The sequence below is a fragment of the Melanerpes formicivorus genome, unplaced genomic scaffold (genome assembly GCF_026170545.1).
Source record: "Melanerpes formicivorus ecotype bairdi unplaced genomic scaffold, bMelFor1.0.p_v2 SCAF_1, whole genome shotgun sequence".
Lineage (NCBI taxonomy): Eukaryota > Metazoa > Chordata > Aves > Piciformes > Picidae > Melanerpes > Melanerpes formicivorus.
Window position 1 is genome coordinate 28,420,307 of NW_027142353.1, and position 26,784 is coordinate 28,447,090.

General features: G+C 39.7%; 1 protein-coding gene across 1 annotated transcript in view; it reads right to left on the bottom strand.

Moving 5' to 3' along the window:
- LOC137441098 (sodium/hydrogen exchanger 2-like) overlaps window positions 1-26,784 on the bottom strand; it is a 36,785-nt gene that overhangs the window by 3,051 nt on the left and 6,950 nt on the right. Inside the window, exons 3-11 of the mRNA XM_068137959.1 lie at window positions 21,730-21,980; window positions 14,583-14,800; window positions 13,052-13,254; window positions 10,380-10,469; window positions 8,848-8,918; window positions 7,406-7,567; window positions 6,740-6,836; window positions 5,704-5,835; window positions 1,864-1,954 (exon numbers count right to left, since the gene is read on the bottom strand). Of these exons, the coding sequence (XP_067994060.1) occupies window positions 1,864-1,954; window positions 5,704-5,835; window positions 6,740-6,836; window positions 7,406-7,567; window positions 8,848-8,918; window positions 10,380-10,469; window positions 13,052-13,254; window positions 14,583-14,800; window positions 21,730-21,980 (1,315 nt within the window). The remainder of the gene's footprint in view (window positions 1-1,863; window positions 1,955-5,703; window positions 5,836-6,739; window positions 6,837-7,405; window positions 7,568-8,847; window positions 8,919-10,379; window positions 10,470-13,051; window positions 13,255-14,582; window positions 14,801-21,729; window positions 21,981-26,784) is intronic.

The following is a 26,784-nucleotide window of genomic DNA, read 5'->3' on the forward strand; positions in this document are numbered from 1 at the left end:
TCTGGGTGACAGCGGGTGACCTCCACAGACATAACTGCAGAATAAAAGGCATCCTACATTCAGGAAAGCAAAGATGTAATTATTAGCAGGCAAAACGATGGTCTATTGCTAAATAAATTTGTAAGGGTGGAAAACTGACTGGACTGGGAATCAGATCATTATAGTGACTGTGCAGAGATTTAGTCTTCCCAGCAAGAGATCTTAATGGTTGCTTGCAGTGAAAGGAAACGCTTCTGAGCATGGCATAAACATGGTAGTGCAACCAGTAATAATCAAAAGTAATATATAGATTTGGTAAAGTTTTCACATAAAATGGCTGTCTTCCCCCAGATTTGGATTAGGCACTGGCTGTAGAGCTGTGCCCAGAGAGTGGTGGTGAATGGTTCCACATCCAGCTGGAGGCCAGTCACTAGTGGTGTCCCCCAGGGATCAGTTCTGGGCCCCATCCTGTTCAATATCGTTACTGATGATCTGGATGAGGGGATTGAGTCCATCATCAGTAAATTTGCAGCTGACACCAAGTTGGGAGCAGGTGTTGATCTGTTCAAGGGTAGAAGGGCTCTCCACAGGGACCTTGACAGGCTGAACAGATGGGCAGAGTTCAACATGATGTCACTCAACAAGTCCAAGTGCTGGGAGCTGCACTTTGGTCATAACAACCCCATGCAGTGCTACAAGGTGGAGTTAGAGTGGCTGGAGAGCAGCCAGGCAGAAAGGGATCAGGGGGTACTGGTTGACAGCCAGCTGAACATGAGCCAGCAGTGTGCCCAGGTGGCCAAGGCAGCCAATGGCATCCTGGCCTCCATCAGAAATAGCGTGGCCATCAGAACAGGGAAGTCATTGTGCCCTTGTACTCAGCACTGGTTAGGCCACACCTTGACTCCTGTGTCCAGTTCTGGGCCCTTCAATTTAAGAAGGACATTGAAATACTTGAACGTGTCCAGAGAAGGGCAACGAGGCTGGGAAGAGGCCTCAAGCACAAGGCCTGTGAGGAGAGGCTGAGGGAGCTGGGGTTGTTTAGCTTGGAGAAGAGGAGACTCAGGAGAGACCTTATTGCTTTCTACAACTACCTGAAGGGAGGTTGTAGCCAGGTGGGGGTTGGTCTCTTCTCCCAGGCAACTAGCACCAGAACAAGAGGACACAGTCTCAAGCTGTGCCAGGGCAACTTTAGGTTTGAGGTGAGGAGAAAGTTCTTCACAGAAAGAGTTGTTGGCCATTGGAATGTGTTCCCCAGGGAGGTGGTAGAGTCACCATCCCTGGAGGTGTTCAAGAGGGGACTGAATGTGGCACTTGAAGCCATGGCTTAGTTCGTCATGAGCTGTTGGGTGACAGGTTGGACTTGATCTCTGAGGTCTTTCCCAACCTTATTGATTCTACGATTCTATGATTCTATGATTTTGTGTGAGTGTGTATTAGAATTCAGGAACTCTAGTATAAAACATTTGTGAGTTGGAGTGGGGGTGGGGGGGAAATATAATTGTCATTGTTGGTTAGAAACCACATCATTTTGAGAAGACCTCGTGTCCTTATTTTCCTCTCCAGTTTGGTTCTCACAGCAGTGTCATCTACATTGGCCCCAGTGAGAAAAGAAACTAAATAGGCTCATAATCCAAGAGAGAGATCTGGACATTATGGAATAAAGACAAGGAGAAAAAGACACAGCAGTGTTTCTGCTGCAGAAGTATTTCAGACTGCTGCTTGCTTGCATGAACTATGCCACTATGGCATTTAAACTGAGAAAGCCTTTAGGACCCATTGCTTTTAATGCTCGAAGACCCCTGGAAAAATCCTTGGAAAAACTTTCCTTCTACGTAGACAAAATGACTTTAGCACGGTAAGAGACATCTGAAAAATTTTCATTACCTCTGGAATTTGTTTTATTTCTCACTCGTAGTTTCTCTGGGAGTTTAGTGTTTTTAGGAAGTGAAAGGAATCTTTTTGTATTTGCAGCAGCCTGTGTGCAAAAAAATATGAGAAAAGTAAAGTTAGTGCAGATTAAAGTAGCTGCATAATGCATGTTAAGATACACAACTGAAGCTTGAACAGCTTTATGTAGCTAAACAGCTGGATACTAGTTTGGGATTAGCTAATATGTGATCTTTTACTATACACTCAAGTTAATGCTGATTGCTGGTCAAGGTTTGTGCCAACTAAGGTAAAGACTGAGTAATCTCAATAATCTTAAACAAAGGAAAGCATAGTGATACGGCCACTGAGATGAAAGTTAATAAATGTATGCCCTCTAACCTCAGCCTTACCTGTATAAGTTTTCCTAAGGAAGGGAAAAACTACAAGCATGGCACTACTTCACACAACTCCAATTTGAAAATTGTACTAATCACCTGCAAAAATCAGGTTGAGACTGAAGCTTGGGCACAAGAACTGATCTGTATTCTGGTCCTGAAAGTGCTTTATACATGTAAATGACTTTATACAGTTGACTAATCACACTGAAGTTGATGGGGAAGTTAGGCACCCACATGATCATTTACCAGTTCAAGGCATAAAATCTTTGTTTTTCTAAGACTAAGCTCTAAAGTCCTTGGGAGCAGAACACACCTCATACTTCCTGGAATATGAGAACTACTTTCCAAGACAGGTTTCTTTTTTCTTTTTGTTTTTTTAATTCAGAAGTTTATCAAAGACATCCTTCCTTCCATTTGTTACAAAGATTTTTTGCAAAATCTTTACAGTCTACCAGTTTTCCCCTGCTTCAATGTTGCATATGCAAATGAAACCTGAAAGGAGATTTATTTCCTTGAAATGAGAAGTTTCTCTTCTTTGGATATCGTCATGATGCTCAGGGCCACTATGCACTTCTCTGTGGTGGACTTACCAATGCATAAATATTTTTAAAGTTACAGCCTGTGTATTTTAAACAACTGTCAGACACTTATTTCTTGCTCTGGCCCCAAAACATCTCAGTCCTACTACACCTCTTCATTATTCCCCCTAAGTAAATAATTTATTATTATATCACAAAGACAGCATATGTAACTGTGGTTGAGAAGGCAAAAAAAAATCCTTCAGTAACAGACTTATTATCTCAACACCACAGTAGCCCCGGTAATAATCAAAAATGAGATACAGCACTTATTAGAGACATGCTTCCAGCCTCAGCTGCTGAAGGACAACTGTATCACTGACGACAACAGTCGCAAAGTATTTCTATGAAATGAAAATATTTATTTATAGGATGGTTAATTTCTCTGATACCTAAAATGCAAAGATGATCTGGGGGATCAGCTTCCCTGCTGAATCACTGTGCTTCATTCAAATATGGTCTGAATTTTACAGTGAAAGTGTTGCAGAACTGCCTCAGAGGGTCAAATATTATCATGCCATGCTTGTAGTGCTATTCTGTGTCAAAATCTGAAGTCTTGACTACACTTTATAAATACTAAAGAGCTCACAACATTTTACAAAGTAAGAACTCACACAGACTAGCTCAATTGAAAGTTCTGTTTCCTGTATTTTGTTGCATACTGTAAGTAGTTTTACTATCTCAAAGTTATTTTTTATCTCCATCATCCATGCTTCATCAAAATTCCAATAGAGAATACTGGACATCCATTAGAAGTACACTGTGTACAGAATCTATTCAGCTCTTATGAGATAAAATCATGGCAGCAGATCCTACTCCCTTATCATATTCTACAAGACTGAAGCTTTGCTGAAGAGGTCAACGAAGGCACCAGAGCAGGTTGTCCCTATGTGCTGAAAGATAAGTAATTGGATAAGAGGCAAGCCGTTCAGGACGACTACAGAGTTGTTGTGAGTCTATGCAGGGAGAAAAGAGAAGGACCAAAGCCCAACTAGAAATTTATCTGGGTTCAGCTATGAAAGACAATAAATATTTGTGCAAATATATTAGCAACAATAGGATAAGTAAGGATATTCTCCATCCTTTATTGCATGCAGGGGAAAATATAGTAATCAAGGATGAGGAAAAGGCTGATGTACTCAATACCTTCTTTGCCTCACTCTTTAGTGGTGGGACCAATTGTTCACTGGATATCCAGCCCCAGCCCTCTGAGCTGGTAGATAGAGACAGAGAGCAGAATAAAGCCCCCATGATCCAACTTGCTGTATCACTTAAGACATACACAACTCTATGTGGCCAAATGGCATACAGCCAAGAGTACTGGGAGCTGATGGAAGTGCCCACCAAGCCATTTTCCATCATTTACTGGCAGTCCTGGCTAACAGGTGATGTCACAACTGACTGGAGAATGACAAACATGACACTCATCTACAAGAAGGGCAAAAAGGGAACTACAGACCTATCGGTCTGACCATGGTGGAAGACCATGGAGCAGATCGTCTTGAGTGACATTATGCAGCATGTGCAGGACAACAAGGGGATCAGGCCCTGTCAGCATGAGTTCATGAAGGGCAGATCCTATCTGATGAATCTGATTTCCTTCTATGACAAGGTGACCTCCTTGGTGGATGATGGAAAGGCTGTGAACATTATTTACTTGGACTTTAGTAAGGCATTTGACACTGTCTCCCAGAATATCCTCCTGGCCGCTTATGGCTTGGATGAGTGGCCAGGCTCAAAGACTGGTGGTGAATGGAGTTAAATCCAGTTGGCAGCCAGCCTCTAGTGGTGTTCCCCAGGGCTCTGTTTTGGGGCCAGGCTTGTTTAATACCTTATCAATGATCTGGATGAAGGGACTGAGTATACCCTCAGTAAGTCTGCAGATGACACTAAACTGGGAAGAAATGTTGACCTGCTTGAGGGCAGGAAGGCTGTACAGAGAGACAAGGACAAGCTGGACTGATGGATCCCAATGCATGAGATTCAGAAAGGCCAAGTGCTGGATCCTGCACTTAGACCACAACAGCCCCATGCAATGGGACCTGGGAGTGGCTGGAAAGCTGCTCAGCAAAGATGTGGAGGTGCTGATCAACAGCTAGCTGAACATGAGCCAGCAATGTGCTCAGATGGCCAAGAAAGCCAGCAGCATCCTGGGCTGTAGAAGGAATAGTGTGACAAGCAGGGAAGTAGGGAAGTGATCATGCCCCTGTACTCAGCACTGGTGAGGCCACACCTTGAGTATTGTGTTCAGTTTAGGGTGGGGCCCTCACTACAAGAAGGACATTGAGTTGCTGGAGCCTGTCCAGAGAAAGGCAAGGAAGCTGGTGAAGGGTTTAGAGAGCAAGTGTTATGAGGAGCTGCAGAGAGAACTGGGGTTGTTTAGTCCAGATGAAGGGAGACATCATTGCTATCTCCAACTACCTGAAAGGAGGTAACAGCAAGGTGCATGTTGGTGTCTTCTCCCTAGCAAAAAATGATAAGGCAAGAGGAAATGGCCTCAAGTTGCACCAAGGGAGGTTTAGGTTGGCTATTAGAGTAAACTTCTTTACTTGGATTTATCAAACACTGAAATAGGCTTTCCAGGGAGACGACTGAATCATCATCCATGGAGGCATTTAAAAGACACAAAGATGTGGTGCTAGGGAACATGGTTTACCACCATACTTAGTAGAGACAATAATGGTTGATCTTGAAGGTCTTTTCCAACCAAAATGATTCTATTATTCTATGATAAATTAAGATACTCATGTATGCAACTCAGAGTGCAAATGTGACATTATATGTGCAAATTTTTTTCTGTGTTTCAGGAGATTTTTGTTTTCTGCATGACATTTAGCTACAAAGAGCTGCTTTCTATAAAACATCCAAAATGCAAGTACCGGTCTTTCTCTTGACAGGCTGTTCGTTTTCCTCAGGCTCTCCCTAAGGCTGTGCCGCCGACGGATAAGAATTTCTTTGGCCTGTTTTTCATTTGCATCAGCAGCCAGGCTGTGTCGGTTGTATGACATTGTCTGAAATATAAAAGCAGTGGTCACATTCTGAAAAGCATAATGTCAAATATATTGAACTATATGGATAGTGCCAAACAGGTTCTTGAATGTTTTAATGAGCATTATAAACCCTCGTGTACCAAATCATACTGCAGATGATTAAGAACTAGAACAGTAATGATGCCAGCATTTTTTTCAGTCATGTGTTTCACAAGCACTTGTTTGGTTTGGTTTTCTTTTTTCTTTTTAACCTGCTGATATTTATAATGAAAAAGAAATTGGAAAAAGTTGGCTTAATGTAGTGTTTACCCCCACACTGTACTTGCTCAATCAATATGTCAATGGAAGAGACACATTTGAAAATGATAAGAGGAGTCACCTAGAGGGAAGTCATTTTTATCTCCAGCAAGCTGAAGCTTGCTCCACTTCTGAGTGTTTTCCAAGGGCTCAGGCATTTAAACTACTTAGCTACAGGAGGGTAAATATGAAATGTCCTTTTGCCTTTATGTCACTGTTTTTCCAGCTCATCACCTCTGCTTTTAATATAAATAACTTCACAGCTGGAGGCAAATGGGAAATCTAATCCTGCATCATGAAGTGACCAAAATACTGATGTAAGTGGACAGTGTTGAGTTGAATGTGCACCTATGATCTTCTTTAAATTACATAAGTATATTGCAAGTAATATGATAAAACATTAAGCTTTATCGATACTATAAGGTCAAATAAGCTATTTACATAAAGGACTGTGAATGTGTTGCTGTGCATACAATAAGACATGGATTCATAGGCAATGGAAGTAACTAACAGCATGAATTATTATGCTATGGTACAGCAGGTGTACTAGCATGACGATATGTTAGGAATGTAATCAGTATATTGAAAGAGTAGTGGGATATTTAAGCATGCAAAACTTTGTCCTTACTCGATGTCGTATTTGGTAGAGATTCTTTGTTAGTATTTCCCGCATGTTTTCCATTTCAACAGGAGAAAGAGGCTTTATCTTTCCTTCATGATATTCACTGTGGCAGGATGAAAAGGGGACAATAGAGGGACAAGAGAAAAAAAACATTTAATTTTTTTTTAATGGTTGGGGATTACATTTGAACCATTTCCCTTGTAAAGAGTTGGAAAGAACATTTCAAAATATCTGAGAAACAGGTGAAAACACAATGTGCAGGAAGGAAATTTCAATCTCATTTGAGTCACTGGTAAGGCTCAAAACTCAATCTCCAAAATTTGATATAAATTACATTAAAATGAAGATTTGGTTAAGGTACTATTCAAAAATTCCCTCAGGCTTTCCCTGTAGCTATTTGCAGCAGATGGGCAGGCAGTGATTCAAATCCAGCTCTGCTCTACATGGTAAATCAATGTTCCTATGAGCAGCTGCCCTTGTAAAACTATATAGTCTGCACCAGCACAGCCCACCAGGCACTTCTATGCCTGAGCTGCAGGCAAAACGGTCTTGCGTTGTATCGATTTACTTAGACATTAGATACAAAGTGTCCTAAGTCAAAGTGATCATCCTGCCTACAGGCTTAGCTGTGAAATAAATTATGTGACCCACATAAAATGTTTGCTTGTTTACCTGAGAGATCCCGAAGATGGGACCTTACTTATCATTCCACTCTCTGCCATCTCAATAGCATGTTTGATTTCCAGCTTCTTATATAAAGAAACAATACTGGATTTGGGCTGGTTCTCCCGGATTAGAAGTCTTCGCAAGTATTTATTGTCAAACTTTTTAAACCTGTACAGGAGGCAAAGCAACCCAACCAGTTAATTTTTACTGTGCACAGTTAAGGAAAACCAATATACTGTACCTAATCCAATTGTGAAGAAGTTTATTCCCCTGGAATGTGTCTGTTCATATTAACAGCCTGCTGCTGAGTAACATAAAAAAGGGTCAAGTTCATCTTTGCTTCAGATAGTTTTAACCTGTGTTTTGATTAATACGTTAATGGACAGTCTCCCTAGCAGCAACCTTCAACTTTTAGATATTCTGTGTTATTAGACAATATTATTTTTAATTCTCCATTTTCAGTGAGACAAAGAGAACATTAAATATTTACTGTAATAACAAATAAAAGGTTTAAATTTGCACCACCTGCTTTTTCTTTGAAATTTTAATTTGCTCTTGTTAAACTTTAGATGTTCTCCCTCCTTTAATGCAATTGCAGTCCTCTTGGATGTTTGGTGAAAAAAATATTGATTACAGCTCGGGTAATTTGGTTTGTCAGAAAATATTTTGCCTTCTGGTGATTTGCCTTCTGAAATTATTCTTCAGTTCAGGTCCAAAGGTCATGAAGAGGTGGGACCCTTCTTTGCTCTGTAATCTGTTAATTAAAGGTCTCACGCAGACTGGAGGAGAACCAAACTGAGTAAAGGAAAGTTCTATCCGTGTCATGCATCTGTCAGAAGAGCACCCTCACTGTGCCTAACAGCACAGCAGATAACGTGAAAACATGAATTATTCAGGTATTGCCAGTGGCAATATTCTTAAATGACACAAAAGTCTTAAATGTTATCATCAAGAACTGTGGAGCTGCCTGATATTAGGATCTCTCACGCACCTCATGCCAGCTAGTGCCTTGATCTTTCTAGAGAAAGGCCCAAAGCTTTTGTATATATTCCATCAAATAAGAAACTAACCCCTCACTTAACACTACAGACACATACAACTTGAAGGAGGAAAGGTGGACAGGATGAAAGGGTCATCAATCACACAGGAAATGCTCTGGAATTGTCAGGATTAGGGAGAGGACACACACCCTCAGAAGGTACTTTATTCTTGAACCAGAGGGCTGCCTTTCTTCCCAGTTGGAAGATTTTGTACTGCTTGCCTGTGGCTTACTCAAAAGACAATGTTTTTCTACTTTCCTCTTGTAACCCACATGTTCCAAAAACAACCATCCACTTTCAAGAATAAAATGCTAAAAATGAAATAGGATGCACAACAGCCTTTCTTTGTTGCTGCTGAGCCAGTTCAGCCCCTCCTGTATAACAAAGATATTTAAATGCCATTCTTACTTATCTCTCCAAAAGTTGTGACCCCAGTGTCCACACACATCTTCAATTCCTGTCTTCACATGGTCAAAGAACTAAAAGGGAAACATCAGTTCATTACATATAACATCACTTTGATTGCCTTCAGGCATTAGTAGATTCTAACTTCAAAACAGAAATGTGTAGCTAGAATTCAGGGTGACAATTCAATTCAGCTAAGTGCAGTCTAACCGAACTGAGAGCCAAACTCTGTTTTGTTTCACTGGAGCTTCCTTAGCTCACATCCCTAAAAGGACAGAAATATATTGCTAATTTCCTCAAAATCAATCTACCTGAGTCTGAAGGTTTTTCTCATATTTTCACTTCTTCTAAATTCCCTAAACACTCAGGGATATGCCTGTGAGTTATGCAGGGACTTCCCCAGGCCTGACAGTGAAACAAGTATGGCTTTGCGGAGGAGAGCACCTGACTGGACAGCAGCTCCCTACATCAGCACCAGCCCCTCAGGGTGTCCAGGACAGAGCTGAGATACCTACCTTCAGGAAATGAGCTCCTGTTTTATGGAACTGTGGTCTAGCCTTACCTCAAAGCATCTTGATCACCTAATATTCCTCTGCATATTATAAATTACAAAATAGAGAATCAGTTTGCTTTTAATTCAAGTACTACCATAGGGGTCTCTCAAACAGCAGGAGAAATCTTGGTAGATATGTCTAAAAGGATAAGCTCTGAAAACAGGAACTCAAAACATGGATAGGCTGGAGAGTTGGGCAGAAAGGAACTCAGTGAAGTTCAACAAGGACAAGTGTAGAGTCCTGCACCTGGGCAAGAAAGTCCCAAGAGGGACAATGGTATCCTGGGGTGCGTTAAGTTTAGTATGACCAGCAAGGTCAAGGGAGGTTCTTCAGCTGTTCTAGTCTGCATTGGTGAGGCCTCATCTGGATTACTGTGTTCCGGTTCTGGGCTCCAAGTTCAAGAGAGACAAGGAACTACTGGAGAGAATTCAGTGGAGGCTATGAGGACATCTAGATATACTTCCATGCTGAATACGGCCCTTATCATTTTTGGAATATCAAACTACCTGCCACAAGTAGGCTACAAAGAGAAATACATTCAAGAACATGTATGGCAAATAAACTCGAATAATTGGAGATACATAAGGAGGCTGATGATGTTAACATTAAGTAAGTTTAAGAGTGTGCTTAGGAGGAGTTTACATTTTAATTAAACTAACTCAAATGAAATGTAATGTAATTAAAGTGGTAAAGGTTTCCTAATGTTGCCAAATTCTAAAATAATATGTATCTCATATGAGAAACACACTACAGGAAGTTAATCTACCTCAAAAGGGAAACAAGAAAGTGAAGACTCCAAAATAATGATACATAATAATGCTAATTTTGGTAATTGCCAAAGGTTAAATGTAAGCTTTACAGTTATGTTGCTTATAACAGCTATGAAAAAAAAAATATCTAAAAGAGTGTGTGCCTCTCTGTATACTGAAAGTCACTAGGAATTTCATCTATATGAGGGTTTTATCTGAAGCTGCAGCATACCCTGTTATAAATTTCTTCACTGACAGCAGGCTGCTTTTTATTTGACCTTTTGACATCAAGAAACTCCACCAGTGGGCGAATTGTTATTCCCTGTGAATAAGGAAAAAAAAAAAATTAGTTAAATAATTCTGAGGGTGTTGTCCATAAAGAAAAAGCAAAACCTTTCACTCCTTTCCATCTCTGTCAACTTGAAAATGGCTATAGATACCTTTTTCAGTTCTGGATACCATAGTATTTTTTTTTCAGTTCTGTTATGTATTAGAAAACCCCTCCCTTGTTTTCTGAATTAATAAACAGATCCTCCAATCATTCCAAAGCAAAAGTATGAAGTCCTCATTTTTAATGATTGTTTCCAAAATGGAAACTCAAAGATGTATCAAGAGTAGCAATAAAACTGCTATTCAAGGTCATGATACAGAGACATGTACCTGCAGGTACAGTCCTTGCTTGACTACACTCAGAGAAAGAACAAAAAGCTCTGCCTATCCTAGAATGACATAATGGTTTTGAACAATTATTTGTGGAAGAACTGACATAATTTGTTTATTTGTATAGGCTTACTGGCACAGGGGAGAGGAATTGATGTCTCATGGTGTTAAGATCAGTCCCTACTATCCTAGACAATCAGGTAATTTTTATTTTATTTTTTTAAATAAATGAATCAAGCTTTATCTTTAAAGTAGTTAGGTTTCTTTGCCCCATTGCTCATACTGAGCACTCATCCTGAACCTCATTGTTCTGATAATTAGAAAGCTGCTTCTTAATTGCATCATGGTCACTTTGTACCACTTTGTTCTTCTGCCAACATTTGTCTTTTTAGTTTAAAGAGTGTTCCTTCTCTTCTGGTATTCACTCCTTCATATAAACAGTAATTACAGTCCCTCTTCTCCTTCATTTTGCTAAGGCCAAGGCATCCTGGACTACTTTCACGTGACAGGCTCACTAGGTCCATGATCACTGTAGTATATGGCACTGTTCTCTGATGGAAATATCTCAGTATCTATCTACAGAAATCTATAGAAATACCTATCTTGAGATCAACTTTACCTTTCTGTCCCCACAGCATTAGTGGCTTTAATTCTACCCCATTATCAACTAGTATAGCTGAGTCTTTTTCCCTATTTGTTTCCAAATGAAAGGTCACCACTTCATAAGAGAACCCCCTACTAAGACAGTCCCAGCAAAAAAGTTTGCACTTATTAATGTTAAATTTCTCTCTATTGTATTGGCCCTCAGTTATTTGTTTCTTTCTACATGATACCCTATCTTGCTGTCACCCTGAAAACACCTTCCAAAGCCTCTCTTCAAGAAAAGAGTCCTGCAGTTATGTGCCACAGTCATTAACAACAATATTAAATGAAACCATCCCCAGGAATCATCCATGAGGAATAATAACATCTTTGCATCCTATTTTTGACCATGGTGGTCAAACACTGAAGCAGATGCCCAGAGAAGCTGGGAAATCTCCATTCACACACATATTCAGGACTCAGCTTGACATGGCCCTGAGCAACACCATCTAGCTTCAAGGGTGGCCTTGCTTTGGGCACGGGATTGGACTAGAGACCTCCAGAGGTGGTTTCTGGCCAAAAGAACCATACACTTCTGTTTCCCTTTAATGGAAAAACTGTCAGCTCCTTCCTCATTCACTTTGCAACCATGCTACTGTGAATCTAAATTTTGGTTTAATAAATATTTAAGCTAACAATCTCCTATGTATGCCCTACCCCCAAAGATTTTACAGTAGTCAAGTTAGATGAGATTACTCTAGCAAATAAATTGCCTTATCAGGGAATGATACCAGGTTTCCCTTTGGTAAACCATATTGCTTTTCCTAACATATTCCATTTGCCTACATATTTTAAAGTACTCTCTCCTTCAAAATCAGTTTTCATAGCTCACATGATAAGGTCAAGTAACTGTCTTCCAACTGCTCCAGCCACCTTCTTCCCTTTTCCCAAGAATGAGCACAGATATTTGCTACTTTCCACAGCACATTTATTCATGAGAAAGACAGGCTGAAAAAATATTTGTTTTTCAAATTCCTTTTACTAGTCTCAAATCTCTGTCACTGCTCCAGATAATGACTAGCCTGGTGTGTTTATTTGAGAATCTTAACCTCACAGAATCACAGAATCATGAAATGTTGTTTTCAGTCACTTCCCTCTCACTTGTCACTCTTGGCCAGGCCTCCACATCCAGGATAACACTACAGTCAAGTTCTACACATTCTTCTACATGCTTTTGGATGCATGTTCAGTTGGTTTGCAGCACCACTGCCTAATGACCAGATTCAAACACTCCACCTCTCAGTACTCTCAGTGTTTTCCATTCCCAGCTCACTGCACACCATATTCAGCACTGAACTCCTGAGTAAATGCCCAACTTTAAATATTCTTACAAGGAATTAGTGCTGGAGCTGTACCCAGATTATTTTTTATCTCTACTCCAACCTCACTAGGTATTAAACGCTTAATACTACTTGCATATTAGCATAAATACTTAATAACTGTCATACTTCTGATACCTGTCTGTGATATGCATGACTCTTTTTTTTTAACTGTGACCATGGAGAGTATCTTAAAATATGTTTCTTGCAATAAATTAGGATATTCGGGGGGTTACCCACTGCTCATTCACAATTTGTCTGTCCAGAGGATGAAATGCATTACCTGAATGAAGACAGTAAAGAATATCACCACAATAACAGCAGTGATGAACAATTTCTTCCTGGGAAACACAGCAGGAGGAAGCAGAAATACAAGTGAAAAACAAATAGCTCCTCGGAGGCCTCCATAGGCAATAATGAATTGGTCCTTAAAAGTGAGAGGAATTGTCCGGAACAGGTTAATGATCTTAGTCAGAACAAAAACACCTAAAGGAAAAACACAAACCCAAAACAAAACAAAACAAACACATCAAAAGAAAATTCAGGGAGGAAGAGAGAAAAAAGGGAAATTAATTCATATAGAAATCCCTCACAATACCAATATTTTTTTAAGTCACTTTTATTTCCTTCTTACCTATATATTATTGAAGGAATTAGATGTTACTTAGCAGATCAAAAACACCATTAAAAAAAATGTAAATGGATAAAGGACATCATCTTAAACATATTTTGTGAGCTAACCACATGGATTGAGCACCTGTAGCAGCTAACTGATCTTCACATGATAACTATCTGTTAGGTTCTGAACCTTTAGAAGAGCAATAAACCTGTGTATCAGTATAGAGTAAGATTTCTGATATTTTTTAAATAGGATTTGAGGTGCATTTGAACACTTTGGCTTGTCACTGCCATCAGCCTATGCTTTGAATCCTGCAAAGTCCTATTCACACAATTTTATTTGCATATACATGAGAGATGCAGGACTGGAGATGGAGGGAGGAGATGTCAGTGCATGCTGCTATACTGAAGGTAAAGGTTCCAGTGATGTGGTAGAGCAAAGGCAAAAAGGCAGGTGAAGGGGGCAAGTTCTGGGACCAGGAAGTGGGGAGCAGTTAGGCTGCTCAGCTGCTTTTCAGCACAAGGTATTAATAGTGGCACTGCAGGTACAGAACAGAAAGTAGTCTATACTAATGAACTGGAGAGAGACTTCAGAGCTGGATGTAGAGGTGCAGAGGCAGATGAGAGCATAAGCTGTCTTTAGCCATGGAGAGATAATCATTGAAAATGAAACTGGGGCGAGGGACAGGTTTAAGACCTACAAGCCTGACCTGCACTCAGGTCTCAAGGTAAAGACTTGTTACTACAAACTAAGAAGGATCATTCAGTTTCTTATGGAGTTTTTTTTCTTCACAATATATATCTGAATGTTGACTACAGAATTTCCTGTTTTGATGGTATTTAGGGCTATGACTGGGGAAATTCTGAAGCTAGGAAACATAAATTAAAAAAACTTAGAACCTGTTCAATTGTTGTGCAATGACTTTTTTTTTTTTTTTCTTTTTAGCCAAAGTAACTTCTCCGTAAATAAGTATTTGCTTAAATGCATGTATTCTGAACAATAAGTAAATTACCTCTGTCTCTAGATGGGCAGGATCAGGACAAAAGTGATTTTTGAGTTCTATTTTGGGGGAAGGTGGAAGCTGACTCAGTGATATCAGACATATGGGACTTTGGCTACATTTTGGTACTTTCTACTTGAAACTTAAAAGTTTCACTTGGAAAGAACATTGACACATAGTCTGAGACTTGCTTACCCAGAGCCCTCCAGATTAAACAGAAAAGGAGGGTGAAGCTAACAAAGGCCCAGTTCCACTCATGGTTCTTCCCAACTGTAGACACTCCCATGAAGATGAAGATTAAGGTCTCACTGACACTGCTCAGCATCTTCATGAAATACTTAATTGTTGTATAGGATTTCTGAGAAACATTTTCCTCCACATATTTATTCATAGTCATGGCACAAGCTGTAATTCTGAAAGACAAATATTATCCTATATTTCATTGACATGATTTCTTACAAAAATTATTTCATTGGCTTCATTTCTACAGAATATTATTCACATTTCCATAATCCTCTTTAAAATATTTATTTTATTCTGTAACTTATTCTATAACCAATGTAAATTTTATAGACTTTGGTGAACCTACAGCTTTGGGCATGAGCTTTATTGGGGGGTTTTGGTGGGGTTTTGTTGTTGTTGTTGGTTGGTTGGCTGGTTTGGTTTGGTTTGGTTTTTTGCCATGGTGGGGAGGTGTCTGAGAGGACATAAGTGTACAGAGAGATTTGTCACATATTGCATCTGCATGATCTCTGCAGAGGTCACTCGAACTCTGTTTTGAAGAAGGCAGAGCTGCAGAGAGCCAGAGGCAGCTCTAGAAAAATACAATTGCTGCTTCAATTCCTGATAGAGGACATCAAACAGGGTAGCAACTGTATGTCCTGGAGTAGGGCTTCCCTCCCTTTACACCAAGGGTTGTCTTATCAAACAATTGCCCTCATCAATGGCAGTGATGTAGCCAGCTCCCCTTTCCAGGCAAAGTAAGCAGCAAGGCTACAGTTTATCATCCTCCACCACTACTGGCCCCTGCTTACTTTGCCTGTGCATGGGACTGAATAGGAGAAAAACACCACCACAAATCACACTGGTGCTGTTGCACATTTAAATAGCCTTCAGATTAATGAAATGGGTATCTCAGCTGATAGGAGATATGGCTTACTGTAAGTACACTTACAGGTCCAAGCTTTGAGTATGTTTAGTAAACAGAGTTTCCTAATCAGTAAGAAGAGCAAAGAATTACATTGCTAGCTGTACACCACTTGCTCACTATGGTTGCCCATGATGCAGGGATGGCTGAGGACCACTTAGCTACAAAGCTTACAAGTTTAATGACAGTTAGCAGAGTTGACTGGAGGTTAACTTCAAAGTGATACCTCAGTGTAGGGAAGCATAGTCTGAATTGCCTAGTAATGATCAGCATGGGCAACTAAGATAAGGGAACTGTGAAATAGCTGTCACTCCTGATTCTATTGTCTAGGGCAAAACCATGTCTTCTCCGATTTCCCAGTTAAAAAAATTATACATACCCATGCATAGGTTCTCAGTGAAACCATGGCTTTCTGAATATAGCCCATGAGGACTTGTCCTATGGTTATTTACCCCAGTTCCATCAGGCTCTCAGTTTATAATTTTTTGCCAACATGGGGAATATCTCTTCTTACTGAAATCTCCACACATCTCTCTGTTGTGGAGGGGGATGGTAGGTTTACGAGCATATCTTTGGAAAAAGCTGAAGAACACTTTCCCCTGTCTCATGGAGATCCCACTGCAGAGAGTCTTCCGCTGAGCATGTCCTGTTTCTAAGACAAGAGCCCCATCTCTGAATAACTCAAACGTCCCTGAATGTGAGTGTAAATGGAAAGGCAGACTGGGAGAGCGCTCAGAAAAAGCTCACTGACATTATGAATGCACATCTAAGTTCTTTATTCTAAAAGAAGGGATTTAAAGTACATATATATTTCAAAGCACAAAGTGGAATCCCAGAAGCAGCAGAAACTTCAGAAGGACTTTGACATAGTAAACTTTCTTAGTGTTTTGCAAGAGACTGTCTATAGCAGCAGTTGAATCTTTAGTCTCTAACAGACTGAACGTGTTTCTCTTAAATAATTAGTCAGTTTTGTCCAGAATTTCCTTCTCTTATGTGAAGTCAGCATGGTTTGTTTTGGAAGACAATAGACAAGATCTGAAACATAGTTTTAGATCTCTGACCTCACCAACACATCCACATACCCAAAATGACTAGATAGCATTACTTTTGAGAGACAAACATGAGAGGACACCTGGACACTGGGAAAAGACACAGCATACTTTACTGATGTCTATCAAGCAGCACAGCCTCTGCAGGCACATGATGGTGATTAAAACCCAGGGAAGAAGGTCTGATTTGGGAACACATGCAGTAAAATGCAGAAGGTACAGGCTTACAAATACAGATGGAGAGGGTCTGCTAGCAGAACATGTGTCCTAACCTGGCCTTCACCTTGCATTTTCCACGTGTACTTTGTGATGGAGAGGCAGATGTAGTAAAACGGCCATTACCACACAAAAACTTGCTCCAGCTCAAGCAAACTCCAAGACTAAGAAGGAAAGCTTGAGTAAAACTATCCCAGACCACTATTTGCATTTAGCACTAACATAACTGTCAGCTCTCTCCTCATTGCCAGCTGATTTCACCACAGCCAACAGAAAGAATCTCTGTGGCCCAAGAGTAGCATGCCATCTGGGAAGCAAAGCTTATCATGGTTTCATGGGATCTGCCATGGAAGAATAAACATGCAAACTTCCTCCCTACAACACTCAGTGGTTTAGGTAACTTTTCTAGTCCGAGCATGTGGTTGGGGCAACGGAGGTCCTCCATTTTTACCAATACTGTCAGACTGCTGATGTTCTTCACAGTTCTTTTCCTTGTCCTGATCTCACAGTTGCCCTGAATGGGGACTGTCACTACAGATAGCACTAACATATGTGCCTGCTTATCTTGGGAAGAAAGTGGAAGAGGGACCTGGGCCATATATGGGGCTTTTATCTTGACAAAGAATGATGACTTGGTGATGACATGCATCCAGCCCTGAAAGCTGTCAAACATTCTTAGGTTCTTCAGTTTACACATAGCTCTGGTGGTCAACCTTAAAAATGTATATGAGTAATATTTTTCATCCCCCAGAAGTCTCATATTAAGTGGCAAACTCTTGTGCAGTTCTTCACAAGCTGCAGTCTGCAGTGACAGACCTGCAAATATTTCAAGTTGTATCGTGAATTGTGACAGTCCTTCTGTGCAAGCACTGCTTATCTGCACAAGTATAACAAGTCCAATGTATCCTAGATACCTCCAGCTGATGGTGCACACAGTGGAGCTGGCACGTGCAAAGGCACCAAATGTAATATAGCAAGAATGTAGTGGAAGGCTGCAAAACAGCCAATTCTAGAGTCGCAGTCATTTTAGAGTCTCAAAGCTGCAACTTACTGCCCAAAGCATTGGGGCTGTCAGATCTGCCTCAAAAAAACACAATAAAACACTCTAGTACTATTTATTGCCTTTTAAAAAATAAATACCTTTCATGATTATAGCCATTCAGGAAAGCCCTGCAGCTGGGGGTAATATGAAAGTGTGCTCTGGACACAGTTTGTTTTTGGATCCTGAGGTAATGGAGAGACTGTAAATAGATGTCTGATAAGAATCTCTCACCAGATTAATCAGGATCTTTGCAGGATGTAACTTAAAACACCTACTATGCTTAACCACTAGAATTTAAAGGGACAACACATTTTGCATTCATTCAATTAGTGTTGACTAATTGTGTTGGTTCACCAGTATAAAAATAGTGCTGCCCTTTATTTGTTACTCTTTGGGTCAATAATATTTCACCGCTAACCAATGCTTACTTTATGAATACATTATCTTTTCAGAGTACTTATTTATGTTAGAAAAAAACCTGTTGAAATCTCTTTAACTTGAAAACAAGTCAATACAGTGTTAAAATTTAGTATAATTTTTTTTTAATAGGCAAGATTTTATGCACATTAATATAATATGTTATTCTCAAGTTAATGTTTACTGTCACAATAATGAAAGCAAAAGCTTAAGTGTAGTTTATTTTATATTTCTTACGCAACTATATCAATTCTGGCTGCCATTTCTGTGACCTGAGGTACTTGCCTTGGTCAAGAAGGGGAGAAAAAAAAAAACAAACAGTTTATTGCAATTTATCTGCAACTTTCCATGCTTCTGAAGAACAAAAGTCCTCCTGTACAAACAGAACAGTTTCTGTCATGACTGCAATAAACTAGGCCACTAAGTTCAATCCTCAAGTTTCCTTGACCTATTAAATTTACAGTCCTTTCAATGTTTCATCCTTCCAGCCTGATAAGTCACTGTTGGAAAAACAAAACAAAACAAACCCAAAACAAACAACCAAACCAAACCAAACCAAACCAAAATAAAACAAAATAAAAACAAAATAATAATAATAAAATAAAACAAAACCCAAATCAAACATAACTAAAACCAAAACCAAAACCCAAAATAAAACCAAAATAAATAATAATAAAATAAAATAAATGCATAATAACATAAATAAAATAAATAATAACAATAATAAAAACAAAATTAATAAATAATAAGTAAATAAAAGCAAATAAACAAAAAAGGAACATGTTTAAATAGTTCTGCTGCTTCATGGCCTTAATGAGTCAGCAGAAAAATGCACCATTATAATTACAAATGGAACCAAGCAAATGCAGTTCAGATTCACATCAGTATGTTTTTACCCCTGTGATCCTGATTCAAGCTTGCCTCTAATTACAGAAGGAGCTCTTTTTTCTGCTTCTGAAGAGGAGTTTCTCACTGCAGCTCGCAGGGACATCGTTCAGTCCATTTGCTAATTCATCCAGTTAACTTGATGTAGGGGTTCTACATGGATGCTTCAAGAATTATTTGTCCTCATGAAGAGTACACAGACTTATCAAAAGAGGGACAAGCACCTTTTATTTTCCTCTGTTCCTCTGCCAGTGAATTCCTTGCTTGCACAAAAATGAGCCAGTCTGTGTATGTAACTTATTTATTTGATAACACTGTACGTTCCTGCTCGTGTCCTGCTGTTAAAGTGGTGTAGGGGCGTGGGTGTGTACAGCGCGTAAGTACAAGGTCTCACTGAGTATCTTTATGAACCTGGTTATGAAGGAAGTGGGAATCAGTAGTTTAACAGACTCACGATGATATGGGTGAACAAGGTGAGATCAGACAATTACTCTCTGTAGTCTGAACAATAAATGGCCTACAGAAGCATATAATGAATGAATAATCCAGGTTCTAAGGGCCACTCCAAGGTCACTTGGTCCAACTGCATGCTCAAAGGAGGGCTGATTTGAAGTCAGATGCAAGTAATTGTGCCATGAGCCATTTGCTGCAGAAAATGACAGGGAACTCAATTTTGGTGTATGTTGCAGTGTGCCACAGAGTAAAATACTCTCTGCAGTTCAAAGACAAACAAAATCTGAAAAGCAGGTTTAGATTTACTCCAATGGGTTGCAGGGAGGAGACACAATTTACATCTCTTGACATCTGAGACACAACATGACTGCAGAGAGCCTTTCCTGCTCCCCCTGGGTGTTGCTGACAGCTCTATGCTTTTTTCAAAAAGAGAGGGTCGTATGGTAAGATAACTTATTTTCTACTGTGCTGCTGGAGGAAAAAATACTTGGTTTTCCTCTTCTGTTTTGCATCATCTCAGGGGCCACTGTTACAAATGAAAATGAATGGGTTGTTAGTACCATGGGAAGTACTGGTGTGTTGGTGGCAGGCACTGGTATGAGGTGGGTCCATTGATCCAGCAGACCAGCAAACCCACCATGCCCTTTCCATTGTAACCATGATGCAGCCTAGCCAAATTAGTGTTTTCATACTCAGTGCCACAATTTTTCCCATGTACAATTTAGCCACACATCTTTGGTTTAGAAGCCCTTTAAGTATTTGATCATAGGATGTCAAGGACATTTGTCTTAAGAAGTGGAGGAAACTAGAAACCGCATAAATGCTATTAATAGAGGCTAGGGAAAGAGATGGCACATTTATGAACTCGGTAAAAATGGATGCATATGTTACTTTATTTAGGCTCATATCAGAGGAAGAAACCCATGCAATCTTTAGCTCTTTACTTACATTAAAGTACTAACCCCTCCCATTTCATGGCATTTTTCTGTTTTTATACCAGTGAAATCATCATCTGTAAGCTTCCATGCAAATTACTTCCCAGCCCCCAAAAAACATATATTGGTATGACTATGATATCAAACCTATCTTCACTTTCCTGAAAAATAGTCATCAGAAAAGTATTAGTAAGTATTAGTGATATCCAGAAGTAACATCTCAGCTTTCTTAAAAAGCTATGCTCCTAGTGCCTGAGTGACTCATATTTGCCACTAGAACAACACAAAGTCATTAAAGAAGTCTGGCCTTTAAAAATATTACTTGGAACCAGAGCAAACCATTTCAGTATATCAAATGTCATAAAGGCTCTTTCTAACATTGAGGTTGTTACAGTAAACAGCATGAAGCAAGAGGCTGTGCTCTGTCTTTACTGAAGCCCAGGAGTGAAAAAAACAGAGGAATTAAAATATTTTTATCTTTTCAAAGTCAGAAAATCAGTATTATTTCATACATAATGATGCATTCAGAGGGCATTATTACACCAGGATATCAACTAACACCAAGATTCTAAACTAAAGGGTTATACCACCATAGGACTAGATTCTGCAAATTTTATGTACACCCAATCCTTACTGTGCTTGTAATCCAGCAGGAGTTTCTTCTAATGATATATGCATTGTTTTCATTGAATGGTACTTACTGGCTACTCACATGACTAAGTGTAAGACACAATTTCACAATATATTGGCATGAGAAGTGAAGCCAGTTCATGAAGCTCCTAGCTGCCACTCCCACTTCCTCCCAGCCACCACTTCACCTACATCCCTGTGGGCCACCCCTCAGACATGCCCTTATGACTAGTTGTAGGGTCACACAAGGACACAGGTCACCAAAGCGATCCTGGTTAAAAATAATACCACTGAAAATATGTGGGATTATTTTTAACTTGGAACATTTAAAAGATATGGTTTATGGTGCGATGCCATGAACAGTTTTAGTGACACAGCTGGTGTGGTGGCAAGCTGAGAGAATGAGATAGAAGTGGGAGGGGAGAGGCCGGAAATCCTCAAGCCAGCATTGCTGCCATGTGCAGTGGAACGATGCCATATAGCAGGGTTTGCAAAATCCGGTCACCCCTGCAATTTCCTTTGGCATTCTTACTTGGGTGCTATTATTACTGAAGTTTGGGGTACTTACGCCATGATGCCCGACAGATGAAACATTTCAGCTGTTATGTATGACAAGTAACTGTACAGGAAGACAAAGAGTGGCTCAATCACTCGGATTTTATGGGTGAAACGGGTGGTAAAGGCTGCTACAAATCCCAAAAGGATTCCAATCAATACTCCACCGATCCCCACTACAAAGAAGTTAGCAATCCCAGCGAATATGTCAATAACCTGAATTGTGCGCATCTGGCAGAAAGACTTGAACAAATTGTACAGGACCTAAGAGAAAAAGAAAGCACATTATGTTTCTGAACTCCTCTTAATTTCCTTCATGCCACTGAGTTCCTCTGCTTCGATACTGAAATTTGAATTTCGCAATCTACCTTGTACTCACTTTTGAGATATGCTGTTTACCTATGGCACATTGTTTTCCATCCATACGTATATATCCATATCACAGAGATATACAAAGAACAGTAAATATCGTTACTCCCATTTTTTGAAATGAGACAGATTTATTAACCTATGCATTTCTGCAGGCCAGGAGCATAGATTTATCTAAGCTTTCTTTACATTCATTTATTTGCGAAGCTCCCTATTTCTCCAAAAATAGCCATTTCAGATTTTTCCCAGAAACAAAGAAATAAAAAAGAAGGGATTAAAAAATGCATTTTCATAATGAGTGAAAAATCAGATTATTACATAAGACACTAAGAGCTGCAGTATTGAATTAGACCATAGGTTTACCAGTATGGGGGGAGGAGGGTCAAGAAGGGGTGGATAGTGACCACCTCAAGGAGTACTAGAAACATAGCATCCATGGAGTGCTCTTTCTCTAATTTATTAAGCATTATGAATCTGGTGGTTTAAAGACTTTTAAAATGTCAGATTATTTCCAGAGGTTTGGATTTAATTTCCATTAACAGACCTGTTACTGTGTGTTTGCTCAGTTTAATTTTCAGTGTTTATAACAATCCTTCAAAACAAATTGAGTCAACAGGATTATCACATTTTCTTAGCCAGAAAGCCCTTTTGTTTTACACAGGAAACAGAACAATGTAAACTCTCCATTTCTCTAAAATTCAGTATTTGGGTTACTACAAAACAGTAGAATCAGTTACTCTTAAAGAAATCTTAAAGGATGTGCCCGTTTGCAGACTTCCTTGGGAGATTTATGTATCACGTGGTGCTGCACACATGCTCCCAGCCATGCAATACCATGACTGCTACATATCCCCTCGTACAGATCTAAGATTGGTCATAGGCACCTATTTTTATCACAGTGGGGTCACAAGTTACATGGTCGTAATAAATACCTGACTAACAATTTTGGACAGCTTGCAGGAGTTAAACCTCCACCCTGTTTGTGGATTTACTAATAAATCAAACAGGTTTCTCTATCAGAAATGCAACTTGAGAGAACAATGCTTTATCAGTACTTGCATTGTGCCAACAACGTAGGTGTTTGTATAGTGACTGGGAGGGATTTGTCATATTTGCAGTCTCATTCTTTCACATGACAGAAAGTTGTTAAGCTCTTGGGCAAAATTTGATGGTCTTACAGAGGTAAAAGTTTTCACTATAGACTAATGAAAAGACATTTATTATGGGTCACTCAGGCCAAGTGAAAAGAAGGAATTGAAAAAAGAAAAGAAAAAAAATCTTGCAGAGTAAGCATGATAGAAGACAGTTACTTCAAACTTAGCATGGCCATCAGTAATTTTCATTACAAAGCAACAAACAGGACAAGAGCAGGAGCATGAACAATCTATTTGGTAACAATGGTGTCCTCAGGATGACTTCACATGGAAGAAGTGTCCTTTTTCACCTGGATGAAGCTTTTCATCTTGCTACATTGAGGCAGACTCCCAGCAGTTTTGCCCTATTCCTTGTTACTATGTTCTGTGCAGGAAAGGAAAGTAATGGCATAGGTTCCACTGTTTTTCCACCTGTTTTGATTTGTGGACGTTATGGATTTGCATAAAGAGGATTATACCAGAATGAAGCCTATTGAAAACAGGTGTGCCGTTTTTAGTCACTTTACAAGGACCTCTCAGGCCATAGACTCTCAGGATTTCATGAATCACAGACTGAAGCAAAAACACTATTGGCTTATGGTTTTGGTGTTTTGGGTTTTTTTGTTTGTTTTTTTGGTTGTGTTTTTTTTTTTCTTGCAAAGAGATGAGTTTCCCTGAGATACTTGTTGAAACTTGTTGAGACTACCCTAGAGTTGTGCTGTTCTTCAAGACACCTACAGAATTTGACCTGGCAGAATATTCGCCTAGGGAAGATTGCTGTTTTCTGTAATTGGAATTATAAGAACCTTTTTTATTTTCAAAAAAGTAACTCTATAAATACATATAAGGCAAGTCTCCAAAGTAAGGGTGCTGAGAGCTGCGTTTAATGCTCTTCTGAAGCAACAGCCTTTCCATAACCTCATCTCATCCTCACAAAGAAGTATTCACCCTACAAACAGAATGGAGCCACATACAGATATGTCAAGTCTGTGCTTGTAAATTATTTTAAAGTAAAAAAAGTAACGTTCAGCTTTGTGCCTCATATCAAAACCAGACTGCCATGGTAAAAGCAGCAGCTGGGACTATGAAATGAGAGCTATGGATTGTCATGAACATGATTTTAATACCATTCCTATTGTTCTTTATTTACACTGCTGTAAACAAGATCAAAATCAAGTTCACCTTACGGCTCTCCAGCAATTCAGTTTTACTGCTCTCTCTAAAAGTTCAGGTGAGTTAAACAACACCAACTCTGGTCACATTTTGTAATGCATTTGGTACGAGAACAGGTTTTATTCCAGGTTCGAAATTTGCATTTAGTCAACACCCTTCAGCTGAACTTGCTGAAGGTTACACCAAGGAATATTAGTCACCATTCACTTCTTAATCTTGTTTCAGATTATTTCTGCTCTTCTTAGATACTAACAGCTTGTTTTCACTAGTTCCCAGTTACTAGGTTTTAATTCTGAAATTACTTTAAAGGACTCTAAAATAATATTTTCAGTACAGATGGAATACAGAGCACTGCTGTAATGTTTTCTAATATGAGAATAATATTATTATAATGAAACTGGCTCCTTTTGTGTGCGTGTGTGTGATTTTAAGACTAGAATTGGAATTTGAACTTCTAACACTCAGTTCTAACAGTGGTGTCTCCATTTAATATCACTGTGCCAGTTAATGCTGACCTGGTCTTTTGGTAAAGCACACACTCTGAACAAGAAGCCAACTGGCAAACATTGTCCTCAGCCAAATTCAGTCACATCATCTGAATGCACAGACATATAGCAAAAAGCTATGAGGCATGAAAGACTTCCTGAGAAACACAGCAGAATTAAGATTCCTGAGAAAGCACACTTCACTTTGTGACTAAATTGAAGGTGTAGTAGACAGGCATTCTGAAAAGGGAAAGCATAGGTGGCCCTGCTTTCCTAATAAAAGCTTTTATTAGGAACATCTAAGGAGAGTAAACAGAGTACAGGAATGACTTAAAGTATTTAGAAAACACATTTAATAAAGCCACACCGTTCTGCACTGCCTATCTGTGTAGCCCCTCAGGTTTTTGGTTCTGCAGTGGCCATAGGAATTAGGTAGCTTCTACAGATGGCCTGCCTGCATTCAGCTCCCTTCCTGCTTCAAATCTGCATCCCACTGGAGGCAGCTGCCATGATAGGTAGTAGTCATGGGGTTCCAGCACACAAAAGCTGGAAATGCTGAACTCTGCATGTTAGCTCTCTTAGCAGCTCTCCTAGCAACACAACACAGGCAGAGAAAGTGACAGCATTTACAAAGTATCATCTCCTTTGAGCAGACAGCTGTGTAATCCTGGCAGCATCACAGTGAGGACTGGTCAGTCATCACTGCTGTGGGCAGGAGAGAACCTCTAAGGGTGCCCCACAGGAGACCTGTGTGACAGCCTGGGTCATGTTTTAAGTATGATCATATGATTGCAGGTGTGCAAAGTCATAACAAGGAACTATCTGGAGACCAGTGCTTAGCATGTGGAAAACACTTGACCTCCTGCCAAGTACTACCTCTGAGCGATAGCTGGGAACTAAGATGGAAGGTACTCCAAATTCTTTTTGGTCCTTCATGAATATATGTATGACCAGTGCATTACTGGGCTGGTCCTACTGACTCCTCAGAGTATCTCTCCTGGGTTAGGGCATACGGGCAGGAATGTCCTGAGAAAGGACTACCTCCAAAGAAGGCAATAATGATACCTACAGGAAAGCCATGCATCACAGTTATTAAATTGCCATGCCAGCATCCATAAAAATGGTGGTTTGGAGTAATTTGCCATTGGCAATGGCACACATGAATACTTCTGTCATCATGATCCAGTGTTTTCCTAGCAAATCTTGTTGGATTAACTGCTGCTCCAGTGGCACAATGATTAATTCTGTGACTAGAAAGAGTAATTTCCAATAGAAGTACACACACATTTAAAACAAAACAAAAACCCCCAAGGTTTTTCACTGACATAAAACCAGACCTTTGTTTTCCCCAGAGAAACTTGCATGAAAAGAATTCCATGGCATGAGTGGCAATTAACAGTGACTAGAGAAAGACACAGATATGAGTGAAATGATAAGGCTTTTGAAACTCAGCATTTACACCCATTTATTTTCAGAACAGGCTTAAATATCAGTTTACCAATGGTAGGGAGTTTCAGATGTAAGATAATGAGTAAAGCTAGGCTTCAAGTCAAGCCCATAAGAGAGGATGCAACTCAGCTCATTGGATAAAACAGAATCAGTTAAAGCAAGAAGAGAAAGTAGAGAAAAAAAGCCAGTACTCTCATGGATATACAAGACATTATCAGTGCCAAGGGCCAGGTTAAATTACGTGATATACAGGTGTTAAGCAAGTGAGGAAAAGTCCTAGAAAATGGGAAAACCAAAGAACAATTCTTTATAGAACAGGATAGGAATAAGAGGCCAGTGGCAAAGATAGGGAAGGTACAGACCCAATTTATTAATCTTTCAATCTTCTGGCATATGAAAAGCTGGACCTCTATGTCTCACAAAACAGCAAGCATGCCAGGACACAGCTGGTAGAAGGAG